Raw genomic sequence first — 20,044 nt, forward strand, 5'->3', positions numbered from 1 at the left:
CAACAGAAAACAAGGATGGATAACGCAAGAGATCATGGACCTCATGATCGTAATACGAAAACATAAAAGCAAACCCAATAGAATTCAAATGAATCAATAAAATCGTTAGGAAAAGTACAGGAAAGCTAAAGAAAACTGAATGTCAACAAAATGTCTAGAAATTGAATACCTTCAGAATAGTATGACACAATTAATGTCCATAAAAAAGTGAAATAAATGACAGGTATACACAGAAAGAACACAATATTAAGAAATAATAATAAAGAAATACATAATATTACAGAAAGACAAACTGGACAGATAAAATACATTCAGAGACTTTTTGACGATGATACACCTTGGGCTCCGATGTTCGAATAATTGTAAAAGGTCCACAAATAAACAAAGAAGAAGTTATTCATGCAGTAAACGCTCAGAAAACCTGTAAAGCCACCGGTCCAGAAAACATCAATGTCGAAGTACTTAAAATAATTGCACACAACGAAAGCAAAAGCCTAGACTTGATAATAGCTCTATTCAATAGGATATAATAATAGTCCCCAGTACCTATATACACCGTCCTTTTTTGAAAATGATTACAAAGTTCTTAAAATGGTTTTAACTGCTTCGTTTGAGCGAATCTACCACTTTCTAAAAATTTTCATGTGCATGTTGGACGCGTTTCCGCACGCACAACACCTAAACCTGTAGCTCTAGCGTGATTAGGTTTTGTTATTGGAAAACTATATTTTTTAATTTTAATCAACACATTATACGTTAAAATAAAATAAATTATTTTTGTCGGACAAAAAAAAAAGGGGAAAAAAAGGGAACGAGCGCGGTACAGTTTTGTTATCACAAGACTCTTAATTTTCAATTGAACGTCGATCTATCGTCCGATAAATTTACAGCCTCGTTTCTTTAGTCCGACATCGTAAATATGTTAATCATGGCAGGTTATGTTTTGCGATTCTTTAAGAAATAAGACAATAAGAAAATCCTTTTAAAAATGGGAAACAACCATAATAAAGAAAAAGAGGAATATTCAGTAGTTCTGAAGAATCCCACAAGGAAAAATTAGCACTACCTCCATGTTTTTCTTTTAAACCTTCGTAACTCGGTGTTATATTTTATTAAAGCTCTTTTGTAGTACTCTTAATTAACTAAACTTTTGACCCAGTTGAAGGCTCTTCATGTACTTGCCTTTATTTTTCCTAGTTTCTTGTTCTACCAAGGCTATTGGCGGCTTTATTTTTGATGGGACAACCTTCCTCATAACAATTTATTATCAATTTAACTAGTATGAGATTTTTTCGAGTTCTTTTGCGGTTTCAATCGTATAATTGTCGTCAACATTCCTGTACCAACACCAGTCAGTCTGTTTTGACATAAGAGAGGCTTGGACTTGCCCACGCTTCGCCTCAACCTCCAAAAACACGTTTCTGTTATCCAAAATTGAGGTTCATCACAGACAAGCCAGTTCTGAATTATATTTAAAGTAAAGTAACTAGGTACGGTGGTATACAGTACCTCTTTCCTCATTACAGTTAGTCCAGGGCCCATCTGTTTTGAGATGGACGTTGAAAGGTGACTCAAATTTTTTTGCAGAATTGCTTAAAAATAACTCAAATAATAATATTTGAGTTATCCTCCCTCTCAGAAAGGTCCGGAACATTGTTTAAATAATTAAAATGTCAAAAAATGAAGGAAAAATTCGATTTTTTTCTTCGTTTTTTGATTATAACTTTAAAAGTATTCATTTCCGAGAAAAGATGTACTAACATAAAAGTTGCGTAACTAAATTTGCTATAATATAGAATTAGTTAAAAATTTAAAAAATAGTCACCCTTGTTGCAAACAGGGCCGTGCCGTGCTATGATGCGGTGAGGCAGCCGCATCAGGCGGCATCATAAGGGGGGCGGCATAATCAGTAAAATCTAATATTAAAATAATAGATAATTCAACATTATTGGAGAGAAGTTTTGAAAATAATTAGACTTTTGGCCTCACAATGTTTAGCTTTTCGTGGAACAACTGATCATTTGTTTCTACCTAATAATGGAAACTTTTTAAATTAGTACAATTATTGCTCTCTGAGTTTGATCCAGTAATGGAAGAACATATTAGGATAGTTCAAAGAGTGGTACATGGTTTGTGACTTATTTAAGCAATAGTAGGCAAGATGAATTGATAAGGTTAATGGGTAATATTATCTTAAACAAAATTGTCGAAATAGCAAAAATCGCCATATATTTTTCTATAATCGCCGATTGTACCCCAGACGTAAGTCATATTGAACAGCTCGCATTGACGATAAGAGTTTAATTTAATTCTTGTCAGAGCAAATACCTATAATATCGAAGGATTTTTTATTGGTTTTTTTGAAGCTTGTGATTCAACCATCAGTGAAGGTTTACCGGAACTTATTTTGATAAATTGGGAAAAGTTAGCTCTTGAGTTAGAATGGCTTAGAGGACAAGGCTATGATAACGGGACTGATATGAAAGGAATAAGAAAGGGTGTACAAAATAGAATACCTACTTTAAAAATATCCAAAGGCGCTTTAGGGGCCCTGCGCATGCCACTCGTTAAAATTAGTCATAATTGATGCAGCGTCTTCTTCTATAGAAACATACACGTTTTTTTGTATTATACAAGAACTGTAGGTACACTTTTTTTCTGGTTCTATAAAGCGTTGGAAAGTTCTGAAAAAACATGTTTCAAACTACCTCTAAAACCGTTGAATGTTAGATAGTCAAGTCGAATGGATGCATTGAAATCATTAAGATTTCAATTTTGTGAAATATATGACGCCTTATTCGAAACAATAGAAGATATCGACAAAGATCCAGAAACTAAAGTCAAAGCACGAGGATACGAACGAGCTGCTTATTAAAAATTATAAATTTATATGTGGTGTTGTTCTTTTGGCTATTTCATATAAATTCAGTCTCGAAGATGTTTTAACATGTAACTATAAATTTGTCAGATTGTGTAAAAATGTTGTCAGAAAATACAGAAAAAATGAAAAGTTACAGACAATCTGGCTAAGACCAAATGAAAATTATTGTTAATGGAATTGCAGATAATCTTGATAGAAGTTCCGAATTTCCAGCTGAAAATGAAATTCGAGCCAGGAGAAAAAATCGCAAATAAAATTTGATTACGAAAAATCTGTGGATGAGTTCTTAGCGGAGGAAGATAAATTTAAAATAAATAATGTTTCATCTATATTTTAGACATTGCCATTAATTATTTGAATGGCCGATTTTCGCTTCTAGAAACTCATAATAAAAATTTTAAATTTTTATATGATATTTTTAATGGAGGAAAATATGATAAAACACTAGAAAAATATTGTATGAATCTTCATTCGATACTTTCAATAGAAAAAGAATAAGAATCATATATACAGTCAAATGATATTATAGAAAAATTGCGTGATATATCTCTAATGATACCGTACTCCATGAAACCTTTTTTTAAGGTTTGGAGATTTTGAACTGTTTGTGCCAAAATAACCTAATTTCTTGATACCCAAATATAGTTGTACCACTAAAAATTTTATTAACACTCCCTGTCTCGGTAGCTAGTGGGTAAAAAAGTTTTTCAAAATTAAAAATTATTAAAAACTATTTACTTAAGTCCATAAGACAAACAAAACTAAAAAATATAGCACTCATTTCAATAGAGTCCTCACTAGCTGCTACTTTAACCAATGTGATTGACGAGGTTGCCAAAATTAAAGTCAGTAAAGAAGGGCAAAATTGTAATTTTTGTAAATGATATTAATCTTAATACATATTTCATTTAATTTAAAGTAGGTTTTGTCTTTAAAATAAAAGTTGTCCTTCATTTTGTGTAGGTTCATTTAATAAAAATAAAAGTTAAGTTTCAATCATACTTAAGGGGCGGCATTTCGAAGACTTGCATCATATTGAAAAGATGTACCGCACGGCTCTGGTTGCAAAATAGCAATAATTGCGAAAAAACCATACAAAAACAAGTATTCGCATTTAACGTTTTTCAACCATTTATGCTACACTTAGGAAATTCATATTTCACCCAGAAAAACTTTATGATACAGTAAAGTTATACTTTAAATTTCATTAAGATCGGTTCAATAGATTTTGCAAAATAAATTTTGAAATCCAGCTTTCGCAAAAAAAATTCAATTTTTCAAAATGTTACAGGACTGAAAATAAAGTAGATAGCAAGTTGAAATTTTTTTGCGTATAGAAGTGTACTGTATCTTCCATTTGCAATTTGTAAAATTAAAATTGATTAACTACCACGGCGTCAGGAATTTTTTTAAATAAACATTAATTATTGGTGCTACGCGCAGGACAGCGGTGTTGGATTCACACAAGTTGATTTCCACCAAAATTTCTTTCAATCTTTATCTAATATATTATTTTCTTACTCTATATTTTGTTGTATTTTAATATTTTAATTCCACAAAAATCAAACTAATTTTATTATTGTTTGTGAAATATTGTTTAAACAATTGCATATGTATAAAAATAATAAACTTTTATTCTCTAAGTTAAAATATATGAACAAAGAAAGTTTTTGCTAAAAAAAGTGTTATTTCAAAGGATAGAGTATGTGTTTTTATTTTGCAATAAACAAATTTATTTATTTATATCGAAATGTAATAAAAATTAAAATGTATCAATCATTATCAAAGGTCATTGGAATGCCCAATCAGAGCAAACTATCCGCTGTCCTGCGCACAGCACCAATAATTAATGTTTATTTAAAAAAAATCCTGACGCCGTGGTAGTTAATTGATTTTAATTTTACAAATTGCAAATGAAAGGTACAGTACAGTTTTATAAGCAAAAAAAATTTCAACTTGCTATCTGCTTTATTTTCAGACCTGTACCATTTTGAAAAAATGAATCTTTTTTGCGAAAGCTGGATTGCAAAATTTATTTTGCAAAATCTATTGAACCGATCTTAATTAAATTTACAGTATTGTTTTACTGTATTATATAGTTTTTCTGGGTGAAATATGACGGTCCTAAGTGTAGCATAAATGGTTTAAAAACGTAAAATGCGAATACTTGTTTTTGTATGGTTTTTTGGCAATTATTGCTATTTTGCAAAAAGGGTGACTATTTTTTATATATTTCACCAATTCTATGTTGTAGGAAATTTAATTACGCAACTTTTATGTAAATACAACTTTTCTTGAAAATGAATACTTTTAAAGTTATAATCAAAAAACCAAGAAAAATCGAATTTTTCCTTCATTTTTTGACATTTTGATTATTTAAACAATGTTCCGGACCTTTTTGAGAGGGAGGATAACTCAAATATTAATATTTGAATTATTTTCAAGCAATTTCTGCAAAAAAATTTGAGTCACCTCTCAACGTCCAAATGTACTAATATTTTTACAGATGCGCCCTGGTCTAAGTGATAAAAGTGGGTTTGTTACCTTTGTTCATAATGCCAATACTACAAGAAGACAAATATTCTAATAGGTACTTACCTTATTAAAAAGGCCAGATCAACTTTTAACATGGGAAATATTCGTCCATTGCGACATATCTCTCCGATTAAAATACAGCTGCTAAAATGCTATGTATTTCCAGTCTTGCTGTATGGCGCAGAGGTCTGGACAATAACGAAATCATTAATGCGGAAGCTAGAGGCATTCGAAATGTGGGTGTACCGACGTATCCTCAAAATACCCTGGACGACTCACACCACCAACGTAGAGGTATTGCGCCGAATGGGAAAACAAAAAGAAATCTCTTTCACAATTCAGAAACGGAAACTTGAATAGCTCGGTCATATTATGAGACATGATAAATATCATATACTCCAACTGATAATACAGGGTAAAATAGAGAGCAAACGTGGACCCGGAAGAAGAAGACACTCATGGTTTCAAAACTTACGCCAATGGTTTGGACTAACATCGATCGAATTATTCAGAATGGCGGCAAACAAAATTAAAATTGCTATGATGATAGCCAACGTCCGCAACGGACAAGGCACATGAAGAAGAAGAAGAAGCTCACCTTATTTCTTTGTGTCTGTGCTGACTGCTGACCCAAACAGTTTTGTGGGAATTTGCGTTACATCTAATAATAAGCTGACTGTTCTTTTTGTTACATCAGCTGATTAGGTTTTTATCTTACTCTAGCGGAGGGTTATACCTCGTTCGGTTGGAATTTCCACATCCGCTATTTTAAGATCATGTTAAATGATGAAGTTTGGAAAGGAATGACACGACATGTTCTTGGTCATCATCATCCTCATGATTATCAATGGCGTTACTATTCATGAGTCTTTGTGCCTTTACTATTGCCTTCCAGTCCTGTGCCCCTATTTCCCATTGTCTCCCTCCCATTTTGTCCAGATCTTCTCTGACTGCATCTTTCCACCTTTTTCTAGGTCGTCCTACAGATCTTATCCCATCTGGTCTTTCCCAAAAATACATTGTTGATAAGGTGATTGTTGTTACTGCGTATCACATGCCCTGGCCATCTTAGCCTATTGGCCTAAGAGAGACTCTAACTTGTTATTATGTCTGCGCCTCCTTTCGTTTGTCACGCTGTCTGCAAGAACCATATATCACTCGAAGGATGTCTCGACTGCTGGTCGTATTATGATCTTATTTATATATCTGGATGTTTGCACCTCGTGAGAGAAGTTTTGATTTCATTAGATGTTGCATTCCAAAGAAATATCTGTTTTCAGTCATTATGCAACTTTTCGTTTCGCGTTTCAACTTCTCGTTCTGTTTTGTTGCCATTGGTGATTGTTGCTCCCAGATATTTAAACTCTTCTATCACTTCGAAGTTATAATCGTTTATGGTCATATTTTGCCTCATTCGCTGTCGTTCTTGTTTTGAAACGACCATCCATTTTGTTTTTTCTTCATTTACTTTAGATGTTCTTGGTGTGTTATGTATTTATGAATAGATCAACTTACACGTGTTCTTTGGTAGTAGAAACCATTGTGTTTACGGATTCTTGAAATCTTTCTTTTATACCTTGTAATCCTTGTTTAAGGCCTGTTTTGGCCATCGTTCATCTTTCATTCGCATTACATCATTGGTTAATAATATTATTTAAATAAGACACTAACTATTCTCAAAAAGCATATAACTGAAAATACATAATATATTTGATAAATGCGTAATTTGAATGCATTTCCAAAGTTAATTTACTTACCTTAGTAAAAATTTATATAAACCAGCATCAAAATACTTCCACATATCCGAATATAAATGTATTCTTCCAATACATCTTGGCAAATTTGGAACATCAATATTTTCAAAAGTCGCATAGTTTGTGCTCATACCGTATAGGATCACGTATTTCAAATGAAAAAACTGGCCCATGGTATAACCAAAACCATATAAGCACCAACCGTTAAAGTTTTCAAACAACTAAAAAAGTAATGGACAATTAAACCAACATTTGTATTCACTTAATATACCCAGTGCCAAATATAAACATTAAATGTTAAGATCATTAATAATTTTTATTTTAAATTTTTTTAAACGATTCCGAATTGGAAATGACAACAACAAAACAGATATAATTCTCATTACAATATGTATATACAAAATATTTAACTTAAATATGTCTCAAGAAAACAGTTTCAGAACCCCTTCATCCAATTCAGAGTAAAACAAGCTAAAAATGCGAGCATTATCATAACGAAAGCTTTGTTTATTTACGTATTTAAAGCCATAATATGGAAAATTTCTATTATGAAAAGTTGTTTGGAATTGAAAACTATGTTTTAATATGCAGTTATATCCTTCTAATTTAAATATTGTGAACTATAAAGGTACTTTACTCTTGAGCGAAATTCAGATTCTTTGACATACCTCGAATAAAATTGATAAAATTTGAAAATTCGATATATGACGGTTGCATCTTAGATTTTAGAGAATGTAGATCTCTTTATGAAGAATAACAAACTTTTCTTCGTAAAATTAATAATAAAAGAGTTGTAAATGAAAATGATGTTGGATATCCGTAATTTGAGAAAAAAATTCAAATATTTTTGTGATGTACAGTGGAACCTCGATAAGTCGGATTAATCGGGACCGCGGCCGATCCGGGTTAGCCGGAGAATATGGTAAAAATTAGTAATGTCTAAGAACCGTGCATTAATACATTACATCAATAAATAAAATTTATTTATTTGACATTTCAACTTGACGTTTATGTGTCAAACGAAACAAACACTTACATCTAGGGACAGCAATTTAGGGTCCTGATCACAAGCGTTTATAGCCGATGACAGCCGAAGTCACGCGCTAGTTTGAAATAATATGAAATTTTTATTTGCATTTTTACGTACATGTTTGATGTGTTTTTAGCAGTGTCTCCATTGTAGAATTATCTCGCTAAAAGACCCCAAATTGCTGTTCCGAGATGCAAGTCGACTTTGAGGTCGGTTATCTCGAAGATGGTTTGAGATATCGAAATACCGTTTTCAGATTTGGATTCAGGAGACAAAATTACATGAGCGCCAAGTATTGGAGGGCGACAACGCACGAACGAACGGGCAAACGAATGAACAGACTTTGCAAATTTATAAACGAAAACAAAATTTTATTGTCATATTCGACCAGGCTGTATCGTCTCCCCCATTGGGTAAATTATTCTGATTCGATTTTTTGCACAAACATCAATTTTGGAGAAAAATCACAAGAGACCTTTTTTGCTCATAATGACCCAAAGAATCTAAAAAAATTTGTCCGAAGTAAAAAAACTGATTTTTTTAAATTTGTTTAAACAATTTTCCCATCGCGGCACATCCCGGCACCCTCTGGATTTGTTGTAAGGACCTTTTTTTGAGTAAGTTTGTGCAAAAAATCTAATCGGAATAATTTACCTAACAGGGCGACGATACAGACTGGTCTATATAGCGCTCGCCGTTGACGCTGATGGCATGGCCAATATCACTCTCAAAGAAAAATGGACCGCTGACGCCACCCGCCCAAAATCCACACTAAACAGTGACTTCCCGGGATGCATACGTACTTGGATCTCTCTGGATTGCTATAATCCCAAATTCGACAATTTTTGTTGACATGCCCATTCATTAAAAAATAGGCCTTATCTCTGAAGATGGTGTCATGAGCCGAAACGTACTGAATGGTTTTCGAACGTCGTTATAACGTATGTGAAGGTCGTGTTAATGTTAGGTGTTTCAGGGTGGTTCTCAGTTGCGCAGAAAATTTTTTATCGTAAAATGCAATTATCGGTCGTACGGAAAAGGTCGCGAAAACGATCAAAGATTAAAATCAACAATGGTTTTAACAGCAGGACCGAGCAACCTGTCACACGGCCAATGAGTCTCTTCGAATACTGGGCGATGAATTTGAGAGATCGCCACTCACCAGACCCAACGCCATCTGATGCGTACATATGGTGAATGCTGAAAGGGCGGCCGATCCATCATCTGACATTCTGAAAATGTGGACTACACCACATTCACATAGCAAATTCCCTGTTTAGCTTCCATGTACGTTTGTTTACAGTTGGGAATATGTAAAATGAATGGACTTTATAATTAATGATTTTTTTCGTGCCAGAGGGTATGTTTAACATCTGTTTTATCGGGAACGTCATCGTGAATAATGTTTGCAAGGCTATATCATGTATAACTAAATATATAAATAATCATTAACATTTCAATATCCATTTCAGTACTGTTTATTTTGCCGCACACTTTATATAACTTAAATTTAGTACATACATATTAAAACTTACTTGTCTATGGTAAGCTGCAGCACTAACGTAAATAAAATGCAGACAAATATAAGAACAGATATACCATAACATAGTCCTAAAAATATTTCTAAAAAACTTTTTGCACTTCGTTAAGTTCAACACTGAACTATTATAATTCTCCTGGAAATTTTTATATAAAATAAAAGGTCCTGTTAATACTGTTGGTGGATAAAGGCAATATGCAAATACATCTAAAAATGTTTTGGATGAATGTCCAGCTTCTAAACACAAGCTCAAACATTTTAAATTGAGCCAAAACAAGCAAGATATGAGCAAATAAATTTCAAAATCTTCAAGGTTAAATTCTTTATAGACTTCTGGCTCGTTAATTATGGATTTGAAGTAATTTAAAACGGCTAGAACAGTTCCTGAAATAAACCATATTGGTATGACTCCTAATTTGAGTTGATTAACAACAGAAAATAACATAGGTTGAATAATAAAAACTGTCAGGTAAATGTGATTCCACTTAAGGAGAATGTAGCTTACAGTAAACGTAATTTGCCATATTTGTAGTACCTAAAATAGAAACATTATCAAATTAAAAATTGATACATAACAAAATTCAATAAGCAATAAAAAAATAATTATATTTTTGAAGTGAATACTTCTTATCGGTCGGTATGGAATTTTGACGGGACTAAAATCGTATTTGGCGTCATTCGAAAATCGAAACGTGTAGTAACCTTGCGGTATACCGTCATATACATATCTATACACTTATGTTAACTTTCTTAGTAAACTAAGTACAGATCCCGAATTTTCTATTTTTTACTGGTTTCAGGGTGATTTTGACGAAAGATCCCGAATTTTAAATTATTGACTGAGTTTGGGGTGGTTTCACCCTCATAGGGGTGATTTATGTGATTTTTTCAAAAAATATAGTGCGGCACATGATTTTATACTAAAACTAAATAAAGATTCCGAATTTTCTATTCGGTAGGTTAGGGGTGGTTTCAACCCTATATAGGTGTTGATTAAATTTAATTAAATTAAATAGAATTATACCTCGTTTTTCAAATAGGAGGAGTAATTCAAATTTACCGCGTTGTAATGCTTGTTTGTAATTGGTCCACATATTTTGACACGATTGACATTGATATGAAATTTTGACATATAAGTTAAGTTATATACTGAATTCGCTCAGCCGAGATTCATTTTGACACATTCGGAATAGGAAACATACAACACAAAAATTCCTACCTCACAATAGGAACTGCTAAAATCAACTTAAGCTTTCATTAAAAAAAGAAGAATTATTGGTAATAGTGGGAGTGTATAGTAAACTCATAAAATTTTGTGGAATTTATTTCTACAAAATATTTTTATTTTGTACAATAAATAATTTTCTCATTTGTTATCAATACATTATAATGCTGTAAATAAATAATTATTATTGATTTTCGTAAGGTTTATGTTATTTATGTCTGTTTACTATTAATAATATTGGCTATGAACAGATATGTTTGGTTATATAGTAATTTTCCATCACGTCTATCAACCTATCTTCCCAAAAAAATTACTAACATCACTAGACAGTTGTATCTCGGATTAGCGAATCCACTTTATCAGCGATTTTTTGTATTTTCTGCGTTATTCCTTTAATTTTAGATTTTTTGTCTACATTTATATAAAAAAGGCCGTCATGATCAACCAAAAAAATCAGATAAATCTGGTGATTGTTCTATAGGGCTTTTCATTCATAGTCATTTGTTTCGAGCTTCTGTCATATGTTGTATAATCCGTGTATATTAATATTATACACGGATTATACGACATTTGGCAGAAGCTCGAAACAAATGACAATCGATGAAAAGCCCTATTGAAATTATTTGGTGTGAATCTGTCTTTTGAATTTATTCCTCCTATTTAAGAAACCAGGTATAGATAAAAGTAAATAAAATGATAAAATAAAATAAAACTGAATAAAATTAATTAAAATAAATAAACCAAATCGGATCGAATAGATTCGAATCGAATATAATCTAATCTGTAAGAGGTAATCACTTCTGTCGGCATACCGCAAGTGCTATGCTCTTTTTTTATGATTCTTTTCTTTGGCTTAATGCCTCAACAACTAATGGCCATTGGCGTAGTACAGTGATTTCACAATCAAATAGTGTAATGTGTGCGTTGAGTAAATGTATTGTTACTTAGTAAAGTCGATTTCATTGGCTTTACAAAGAGACGCTAATTGTATCCAAACATCTCCGGTCCCTCCGGTGTCTATCGATCGCACAAGGATAGAAACTTTTTTCATTTATTAATTCTTAATAAACGAAAAACTTCCTACCCAGCTGAGATTCGAACTCACAACCCTTGGATCCAAAGGTAGGCTCTCTTACCCCACAGAGGAGGTTTTTAAATGATTTTTTCTGAAAATAAAAATGAAAAATGAAATTGTTGGAACAAAAACACACTTGGAATCTAAATTAACATTTATTTCTATAAAGCCTTAATACAGCTGGTACTACACAATTACAGTTGTTGGTTATTTTTGCACCCGAGTATATAAATTACCATATATCCACCTCCAACCAAATTAACAATGAGCAGATTGTAAGAGTTAAGAAATATAACAACTATTTGGAAATATGTGAATGAAAAGAACAATTACAAGAAGAAAATCACAGTAAGATTATGCTTATATGTCAGAAAGTACAAAAATACAAAATTCCACGAGTAAATTAAATTCATGTAGTTGGCTGTATACCATAAATTACAAAAGAGGGATAAATTCCTTTGTAAAAGGTATATTTATAAAAATCCCTAAAAAGGGCTACATCATACAACGTTTTCGGAATAATGTTTCCATTATCAGTGCTTATTACTACAGGTCACATTACATATCTGAGCCACCAAGACATGTGAGTAAAACCCTTTACAGCAACTAAAGTAAACACTAACATACATTTGTATGTTTTAAATTGTAACTATTTTGTAAAATGGGTTTGCCCTAAAATAAATATACAGTGAGGACGTTTGAGTTGGAATAAATATCTCTGGAGCTCTCTGGGCGACTCTGGAGATACATCCCGAAGCAGGTCGATTAGTGACGTCATCCATCTGGGCGTGATAACGTAATCGATGATTTTTTTAATGAAAATAGGGGTCGTGTGATAGCTCATTTGAAGGGTTAATCAATTCTCTATTCACTAATATAAACATTAACGTAATTATTACTAATAACGTAATTATTACTAATAACGTAATTGATACTAAAAGAATAATGTATGTAATTTATTTAATGCAAAATACATTTTACTGCTGTCAGAAAACAGAAAAAATGTTAATTTTAAAAATAAACATTGTTGTTCGCTTAAATTAAATGTTCAGTAACAATGCAATGAAGAGACAGGTGGACGGCAGCTTTAATATTGAGTTTAAGCGAAAAACAATACATATTTATTTTTCAAATAAAACATTTTTTCCTGTTTTCGGACAACAGTAAAATGTATTTTGAATTAAATAAATTATATACATTCTTGTTTTTCTCTCAATTAATTTAATTCAAACAAATTTCTTTTGGGCACCCTGTATAAATACTTATGTTGATGTTTATATTATTGAATAGAGCATTGAATAACCTTTTGAATGAGCTATCACACAACCGCTATTCTGATTTAAAAAAAAATCATCGATTAAGTCATCACGCCCAGATGGCTAGTATGATATACAGGGTGTTTGGTAAATAATGGGCCATAGCTTAACCTCGGGTTCCTGAGGTTAAAATAGGCCAATTTAAGCTAACTTACCTTAGTATAAAGTTTATAATAACCGAGATACAGTGTGTCAAAGTTAAACTTTTTTTTATCTATTATTGAATATTTCCTGACAGGTATGAGATAACAACATGAAATTTGGTATGTGGGGGTTTTTTGGGTCGAGAAAACTAAATTCCCTACCAAAAATTATGTATTGCCGAGAGGGCGCCACATACGCTTTTCAGCACTCATTTATTACGTTCAATTTTTTTTATCCCTCACTCTGTATAATCTTGACATTAAATTTTTATTCTTCTATTAGTTTTACTTAAAAAAGGTATATGTACTTCTTTCATCTCCCTAAACTCAACCGTTTTCGAGATAAACGCATTTTAAATCTGCGATACACCATCATTTTTAGCATAATATCATTGTAGTTACACCCGAAAAATAACTTAAAACCATAAAATTATCCAAAAATGTATCGCAAATTTCTTCAAATGGAATTTGCGATGCAATGACATAAATTTGAGAACTGGCACAATTATTATGGTTTTAAGTTATTTTTCGGGTGTAACTACAATGATATTATGCTAATAATGATGGCGTATTGCAGATTTAAAATGCGTTTATCTCGAAAACGGTTGAGTTTAGGGAGATGAAAGAAGTATACCTTTTTTAAGTAAAACTAATAGGAGAATAAAAATTTTAATGTCAAAATTATACAGAGTGAGGGATAAAAAAATTGAACGTAATAAATGAGTGCTGAAAGGCGTATGTGGCGCCCTCTGGGCAATACATAATTTTTGGTAGGGAATTTAGTTTTCTCGACCCAAAAAACCCCCACATACCAAATTTCTCTCAAACTTGTAGGAAATATTCAATAATAAATAAAAAAAAAGTTTAACTTTGACACCCTGTATCTCGGTTATTATAAACTTTGTACTAAGGTAAGTTAGCTTAAATCGGCCTATTTTAACCTCAGAAACCTGAGGTTAAGCTATGGCCCATTCTTTACCAAACACACTGTATATGTCAAAAAATTATAATTTAAAAATAAAAATCTACCTGTTTTATCTCGTCCATATCGAGAAAATGAATTTATTCCTACTCAAATGTCCTCACTGTATAAATTGAGGCGCTCAGAAACCTCAAAAATGAAGTTTTGAGATAAATGCAATCTTTGCATTCGTATTTCCATTATGCTTATGGGATTGCACTACAAATTATGTAGCGCCATTTGGCCAAATATAGAGGTAGGTTGTGTAGACCCTTGTTTATCCGAAGATTTAATGCTGCTGCTTTTATTGATATATGTAATAGATAATCTAAAAATGCTCAATTTGTGGCTTAGGAAACTGTTGCTCTGAGCGACTTAATTCTATTCTCTAATATTCTTTGCAAACACCAAAATGTATTCTTGCAATCACACCTGGCCTGATTATTCAGTTTCTATGTCCACAATTAAGACAATTCACATTTACAGTACAACACAACACAATCTTGACCCAGGAAATATTACTTGATTTGATTTATAGTATGATAAAATTGATCCAAATAATGGCATAACCCAGACATCCAAAGTGAAAGTTATCCTCCAACACCAAATTATTCTATATGGTCCACATAATGTTCAGAAAAAAGTCACACCATTTTGAGCGTCGGGTTTGGGGGGAGAAATCGGTAAATTCGTAGTTTTTTACGTTTTTCGTCAATATTTTTAAAACTATGCGGTTTAGCATGAACTACCTTCTATACAGAAATGTTCTACATTAAATTTAAAATAAAAAAGTCCTATTAGTCCAAGTAATGAAGCTTAAAATAGGACAAAACTTCGCAATTTTTACAGAATGGATCGATTTGCTTGAAAAATTGAGAATAAGTAGTGGATAGTCCAAGGATCAAAATCTATATCATGCTGAAAGGCGCTTTTACCATGGGGGTGGTTTCCACCCCATCTCAGGGGTGGAAATTTTTTATTATATTTGATTCACAAACGTTGGTAAAAACGTTCATTCTTAGCAAAAAACGTTCTATACATTTTTTTAATAAAATTGATAGTTTTCGATTTATTCGCTATCGAAAGTGTTGGTTTTATATCCAAAAAATCAATGTTTTTAATAAGTTTTCTGCTAATAACTCCAAAAGTTTTCGTTTTATCAAAACAACTTTACTTAACAAAAATGTACCTTTTGAAAAAATAAACAAAAACGTGTTTTTAGATTTTCTTTGAGACCAATAGTAATCGAGCTATACTTTAATATGTTGGCTCTTCTTCGTCAAATGCTAAATATTGTAGTTTCAAAGTCAAAAGACGAGAAAACTATGCATTTTTCGAGGACAACTTGTTCAAACTAATTTAAAGTATTAAAAATATCTATCTCCAGAAATAAAAAAAGTCTCTAGCTCAAAAATTAAGTAACTTATAATGAAAAGAATGTCAGTCCCTATTTTTTCAGAGAAAAAGTGATTGGAAGCAACCCCCTAATCACCACCCTAATTAAAATTAGTCAATGACCTTATTTGGTCTTTTTTATGTATGTATTATTAATAGGTTCTAGAAGTTTGACCGGCTTAGAATGACCAGTTTTTAAAAAAATGTAGTTAAAAGCAAATAACGAATTTTTGAAGTTTGGAAAAAATTGCTTTTTCTTCAGAATAGCAAGATTAGCATCAGAGATACGAAAAAATGTTCAAATATGAAATTGTAGCCGATTTAATTTCCAAAAACCTGGTTTGCAAAAATTTTTTCTAGGGCAAAAATTGAGTGAGCTATCGACAATTAAAACTTGTAATGACATGCAAAAACCACCTTTACCAACCCTTTCAAAGTCACCTCTTTTTGCGACTGAGGATTTTAACAATAATTAATATTAATAGCCTCATAGACCTTATAAAAACCTACAAAATTTTTTTTACCAAACTTCTAGGATCAAAATTAGAAATGTTAGGGTTAAAAAATAAATATATTTTTTTTGAAAAAAAAAAGGAGAAATCCAATTGGAAGCATAATAATGTAAGTTAGCGGTGTTTTTAGTCATTGGCCTTATTCATTCTTATTTATTTATGTATTATTAATAGATTCTAGATGCTTAACTGGCTTAGAATGATTAGTTTTTAAAAACAGGCGTTAAAAGCGAATAACGAATTTTTGCAGCTTGGTAAAAAATGCCATTTTCTTCAGAATATAAAGATTAGCATCAGAAATACGAAAAAATGTTTCAATATAAAATTGTAGGTTATTCAATTCTCAAGAACTTGGTTTGAAAAAATTTTTTCTACGGCAAAAATTGAGTGAATCGTAAATGAGTATACCTATCAAGACATTGATTTTTTCGATATAAAACTAACATTTTCGATGGCAAATAAATCGAAAACTGTTAATTTTATCAAAAAAATTTATAGAACATTTTTTGCTTAGAATGAATGTTTTTATCAACTTTTGCGGTCAAAATATAATAAAAAATTTCCACTCCCGTGATGGGGTGACAACCACCCCCATGGTAAAAGCGCCTGTCGGCATCATATAGATTTTGATCCTTGGTCTATCTACTACTTATTTTCAAATTTTCAAGCAAATATATCCATTCTGTAAACATTGCGAGGTGAAAAGCTTCGGTTCCTGGCCTATATGGTTAATCCTTCTAAAATGAACGGTTCCAAAGTTACGGAGATAGCATAGTGTAATTGGTCCAAAAAACGCCTAACCCAGACATCAAAAGTAAAAGTTTTCCACCAACACCAAATTGTTCTATATGGTCCACATATTGTTCAGTAAAAAGTTACATCATTTTGAGCGACCGGTTTGGGGGGAAGATGGGAGAGAAGTCGGTAAATTAGTAGATTTTTACGTTTCTCGTCAATATTTCTAAAACTATGCTTTAGGGTAAACAATATTCTATACAAAAATGTTCTACATAAAATTTAAAACAAAAAAGGTCCTATACATAATTGTTATAAAATCAACGGTTCCAGAGTTACGGAGGGTGAAAAGTGGAGGTTTTCGATACTTTTTATATTATTTGGACAATTGATGATTATTTTGGGTGGTGAGGTTGACGTTTCCTCAAGGGCTTATCACTAACATACCATCGGCCACTGAAATAGCAAATTTTATTTACAAAAAAATTTCTTTGATCAGTAATAATATTATAAATTGTACCAAAAATATAAAAAGTATCGAAAACCTCCACTTTTCACCCTCCGTAACTCTGGAACCGTTGATTTTATAACAATTATGTATTATACCTTTTTTGTTTTAAATTTTATGTAGAAAATTTAAGTATAGAACATAATTTACGCTAAAGCAAAGTTTTAGAAATATTGACGAAAAACGTAAAACAACTACCAATTTACCGACTTCTCCCCCCCCCCCCAAACCGGATTGGTGTAACTTTTTACTGAACAATATGTGGACCATATGGAACAATTTTGTGTTGGAGGAAAACTTTTACTTTGGATGTCTGGGTTAGGCCTTTTTTGGACCAATTATAATATACTATCTCCGTAACTTTGGAACCGTTCACTTTAGAAGGATTATGCATAGGGCCTTTTTTATTTCAAATTTTATGTAGAATATGTTTGTATAGAAGGTTGTTCATGCTAAACTGCATAGTTTTAGAAATATTGACGAAAAACATAAAAAACTACGAATTTACCGATTTCTCCCCCCTCTCCCCCCCTCAAACCCGACGCTCAAAATGGTGTGACTTTTTCTGAACATTATGTGGACCATATAGAATAATTTGGTGTTGGAGGATAACTTTCTCTTTGGATGTCTGGGTTTGGGTCTAGTTATACCATACTATTAATGTTGATGATCTACCCAATATACAGGGTGTCCCGAAAAGATTGATTATAAATTATAATACACATTCTGGGGTCAAAAATAGTTCGGTTGAACCTAACTTACCTTAGTACAAATATGCTGATAAAAAAAGTTACAGCCCTTTGAAGTTACAAAATGAAAATCGACTTTTTTTCAATATATCGAAAACTATTAGAGATTTTTTATTGAAAATGGACATATATCATTCTTATGACAGGAACATCTTAAAACAAAATTATAGTGAAATTTGTCCACCCCATAAAAATTTTATGGAGGTTTTGTTCCCTTAAACCCCTCCAAACTGTTGTGTGCCTTCCAATTAATTCATTATTGTGGTATCATTAGTTAAACATAACGTTTTTAAAACTTTTTTGCCTCTTAGTATTTTTTCAATAAGCTAGTTTTTATCGAGATGCGGCTTCTTTTTTAATATATTTACATAAAAATTTTATGGGGGTTTTGTTCCTTTAAACCCCCCAAATGTTTGTGTACATTCCAATTTAACTATTATTGTGGTACCATTAGTTAAACACAGTGTTTTTAAAACTTTTTTGCCTCCTAGTTTTTTTTGATAAGTCACTCTTTATCGAGATGTGGCTTCTCTTTCAAAATATACCTAAAAATGTAAGTTACAAATAAATTTTCAGATATTAACAGGTGTCTATAATCATACTTAACCATATACAAATATGTGGTGTATTCGACAAATATTCAAAATATCTTGATAAACATTGGCTTATCAAAAAAGTACTAAGAGGCAAAAAAGTTTTAAAAACATTGTGTTTAACTAATGGTGTCACCATAAAAATTTAATTGGAACGTACACAAAAGTTTGAGGGGGTTTAAGAGAACAAAACCCCATAAAATTTTTATGGGGTGCACAAATTTCACTTTAATTTTTTTTTTAAGATGTTACTGTCATAAAAATTCCACATGTTCATTTTCAATAAAAAATCTCTTAAGAGTTTTCGATATATGAAAAAAAAATCGATTTTCATTTTGTAACTTCAAAGGGCTGTAACTTTTTTTGTGTGCACTATTGTATATAGGTATGTGAGGTTCAATCAACCTATTTTTGACCCCAGAATCTGTGGTATAATTTATGACCAATCTTTTCGGGACGAAATTACGAAATTATATATAATTTTATATATAATTTATATATATTATATTTTATATATAATATCACACAGAAGAAAAACGAAACGTGGACAAACAAATGCAATCAACTTAACGCCTCTATAGGGGGGACAAGAAACACAGAGAGCTGGAAATTCCTTAAAACGTTGAGAACAGATACCAAAAGGGATATAATAACACCGATTACTCTGGAAAAGTGGGATGGCTATTTCAAGCAGTTACTAGTAGAAAATAGAGAAGATTTTATTAAAAACGAAGATCACGAAAGTTTCAATGTAATTGTCAGTGGCTCACCGATTCGGTTAAGACTGGAAGAAGTACGAAATGCATGCAAATCCCTAAAAAATAGAAAAGCGTCAGGGCCTGGCGACATAGCACCAGAACTGCTCAAATACGTAGCAACACCCTGTATGAATACCTAAGAGATCTATTTAATAGATGTATGAATGGCGAAGTCATACCAAAAGAATGGCAATTGTCTGTAATTTCTACAATACACAAGAAAGGCAGTAAAAACATATGCGATAATTACCGGGGAATATCTGTCACAAGCACCATCAGCAGAGTTTACGGAAAAATTATCAAAAATAAAATAGAAGAAGAATACAAGGACTTA

General features: G+C 31.8%; 1 protein-coding gene across 4 annotated transcripts in view; it reads right to left on the bottom strand.

Moving 5' to 3' along the window:
• Nucleotides 1-20,044, bottom strand: part of LOC126883197 (protein-cysteine N-palmitoyltransferase Rasp) — a 51,908-nt gene that overhangs the window by 9,857 nt on the left and 22,007 nt on the right. For 3 of the 4 annotated variants that reach the window (XM_050648445.1, XM_050648444.1, XM_050648446.1), the window contains exons 4-5: nt 9,736-10,275; nt 7,174-7,391 (exon numbers count right to left, since the gene is read on the bottom strand). In XM_050648445.1, coding sequence (XP_050504402.1) covers nt 7,174-7,391; nt 9,736-10,275 — 758 coding nt within the window. The remainder of the gene's footprint in view (nt 1-7,173; nt 7,392-9,735; nt 10,276-20,044) is intronic. The other variant, XM_050648447.1, reaches the window with a different exon arrangement.

The sequence above is a fragment of the Diabrotica virgifera genome, chromosome 4, assembly GCF_917563875.1.
Source record: "Diabrotica virgifera virgifera chromosome 4, PGI_DIABVI_V3a".
In the NCBI taxonomy this organism is placed as follows: Eukaryota; Metazoa; Arthropoda; class Insecta; order Coleoptera; family Chrysomelidae; genus Diabrotica; species Diabrotica virgifera.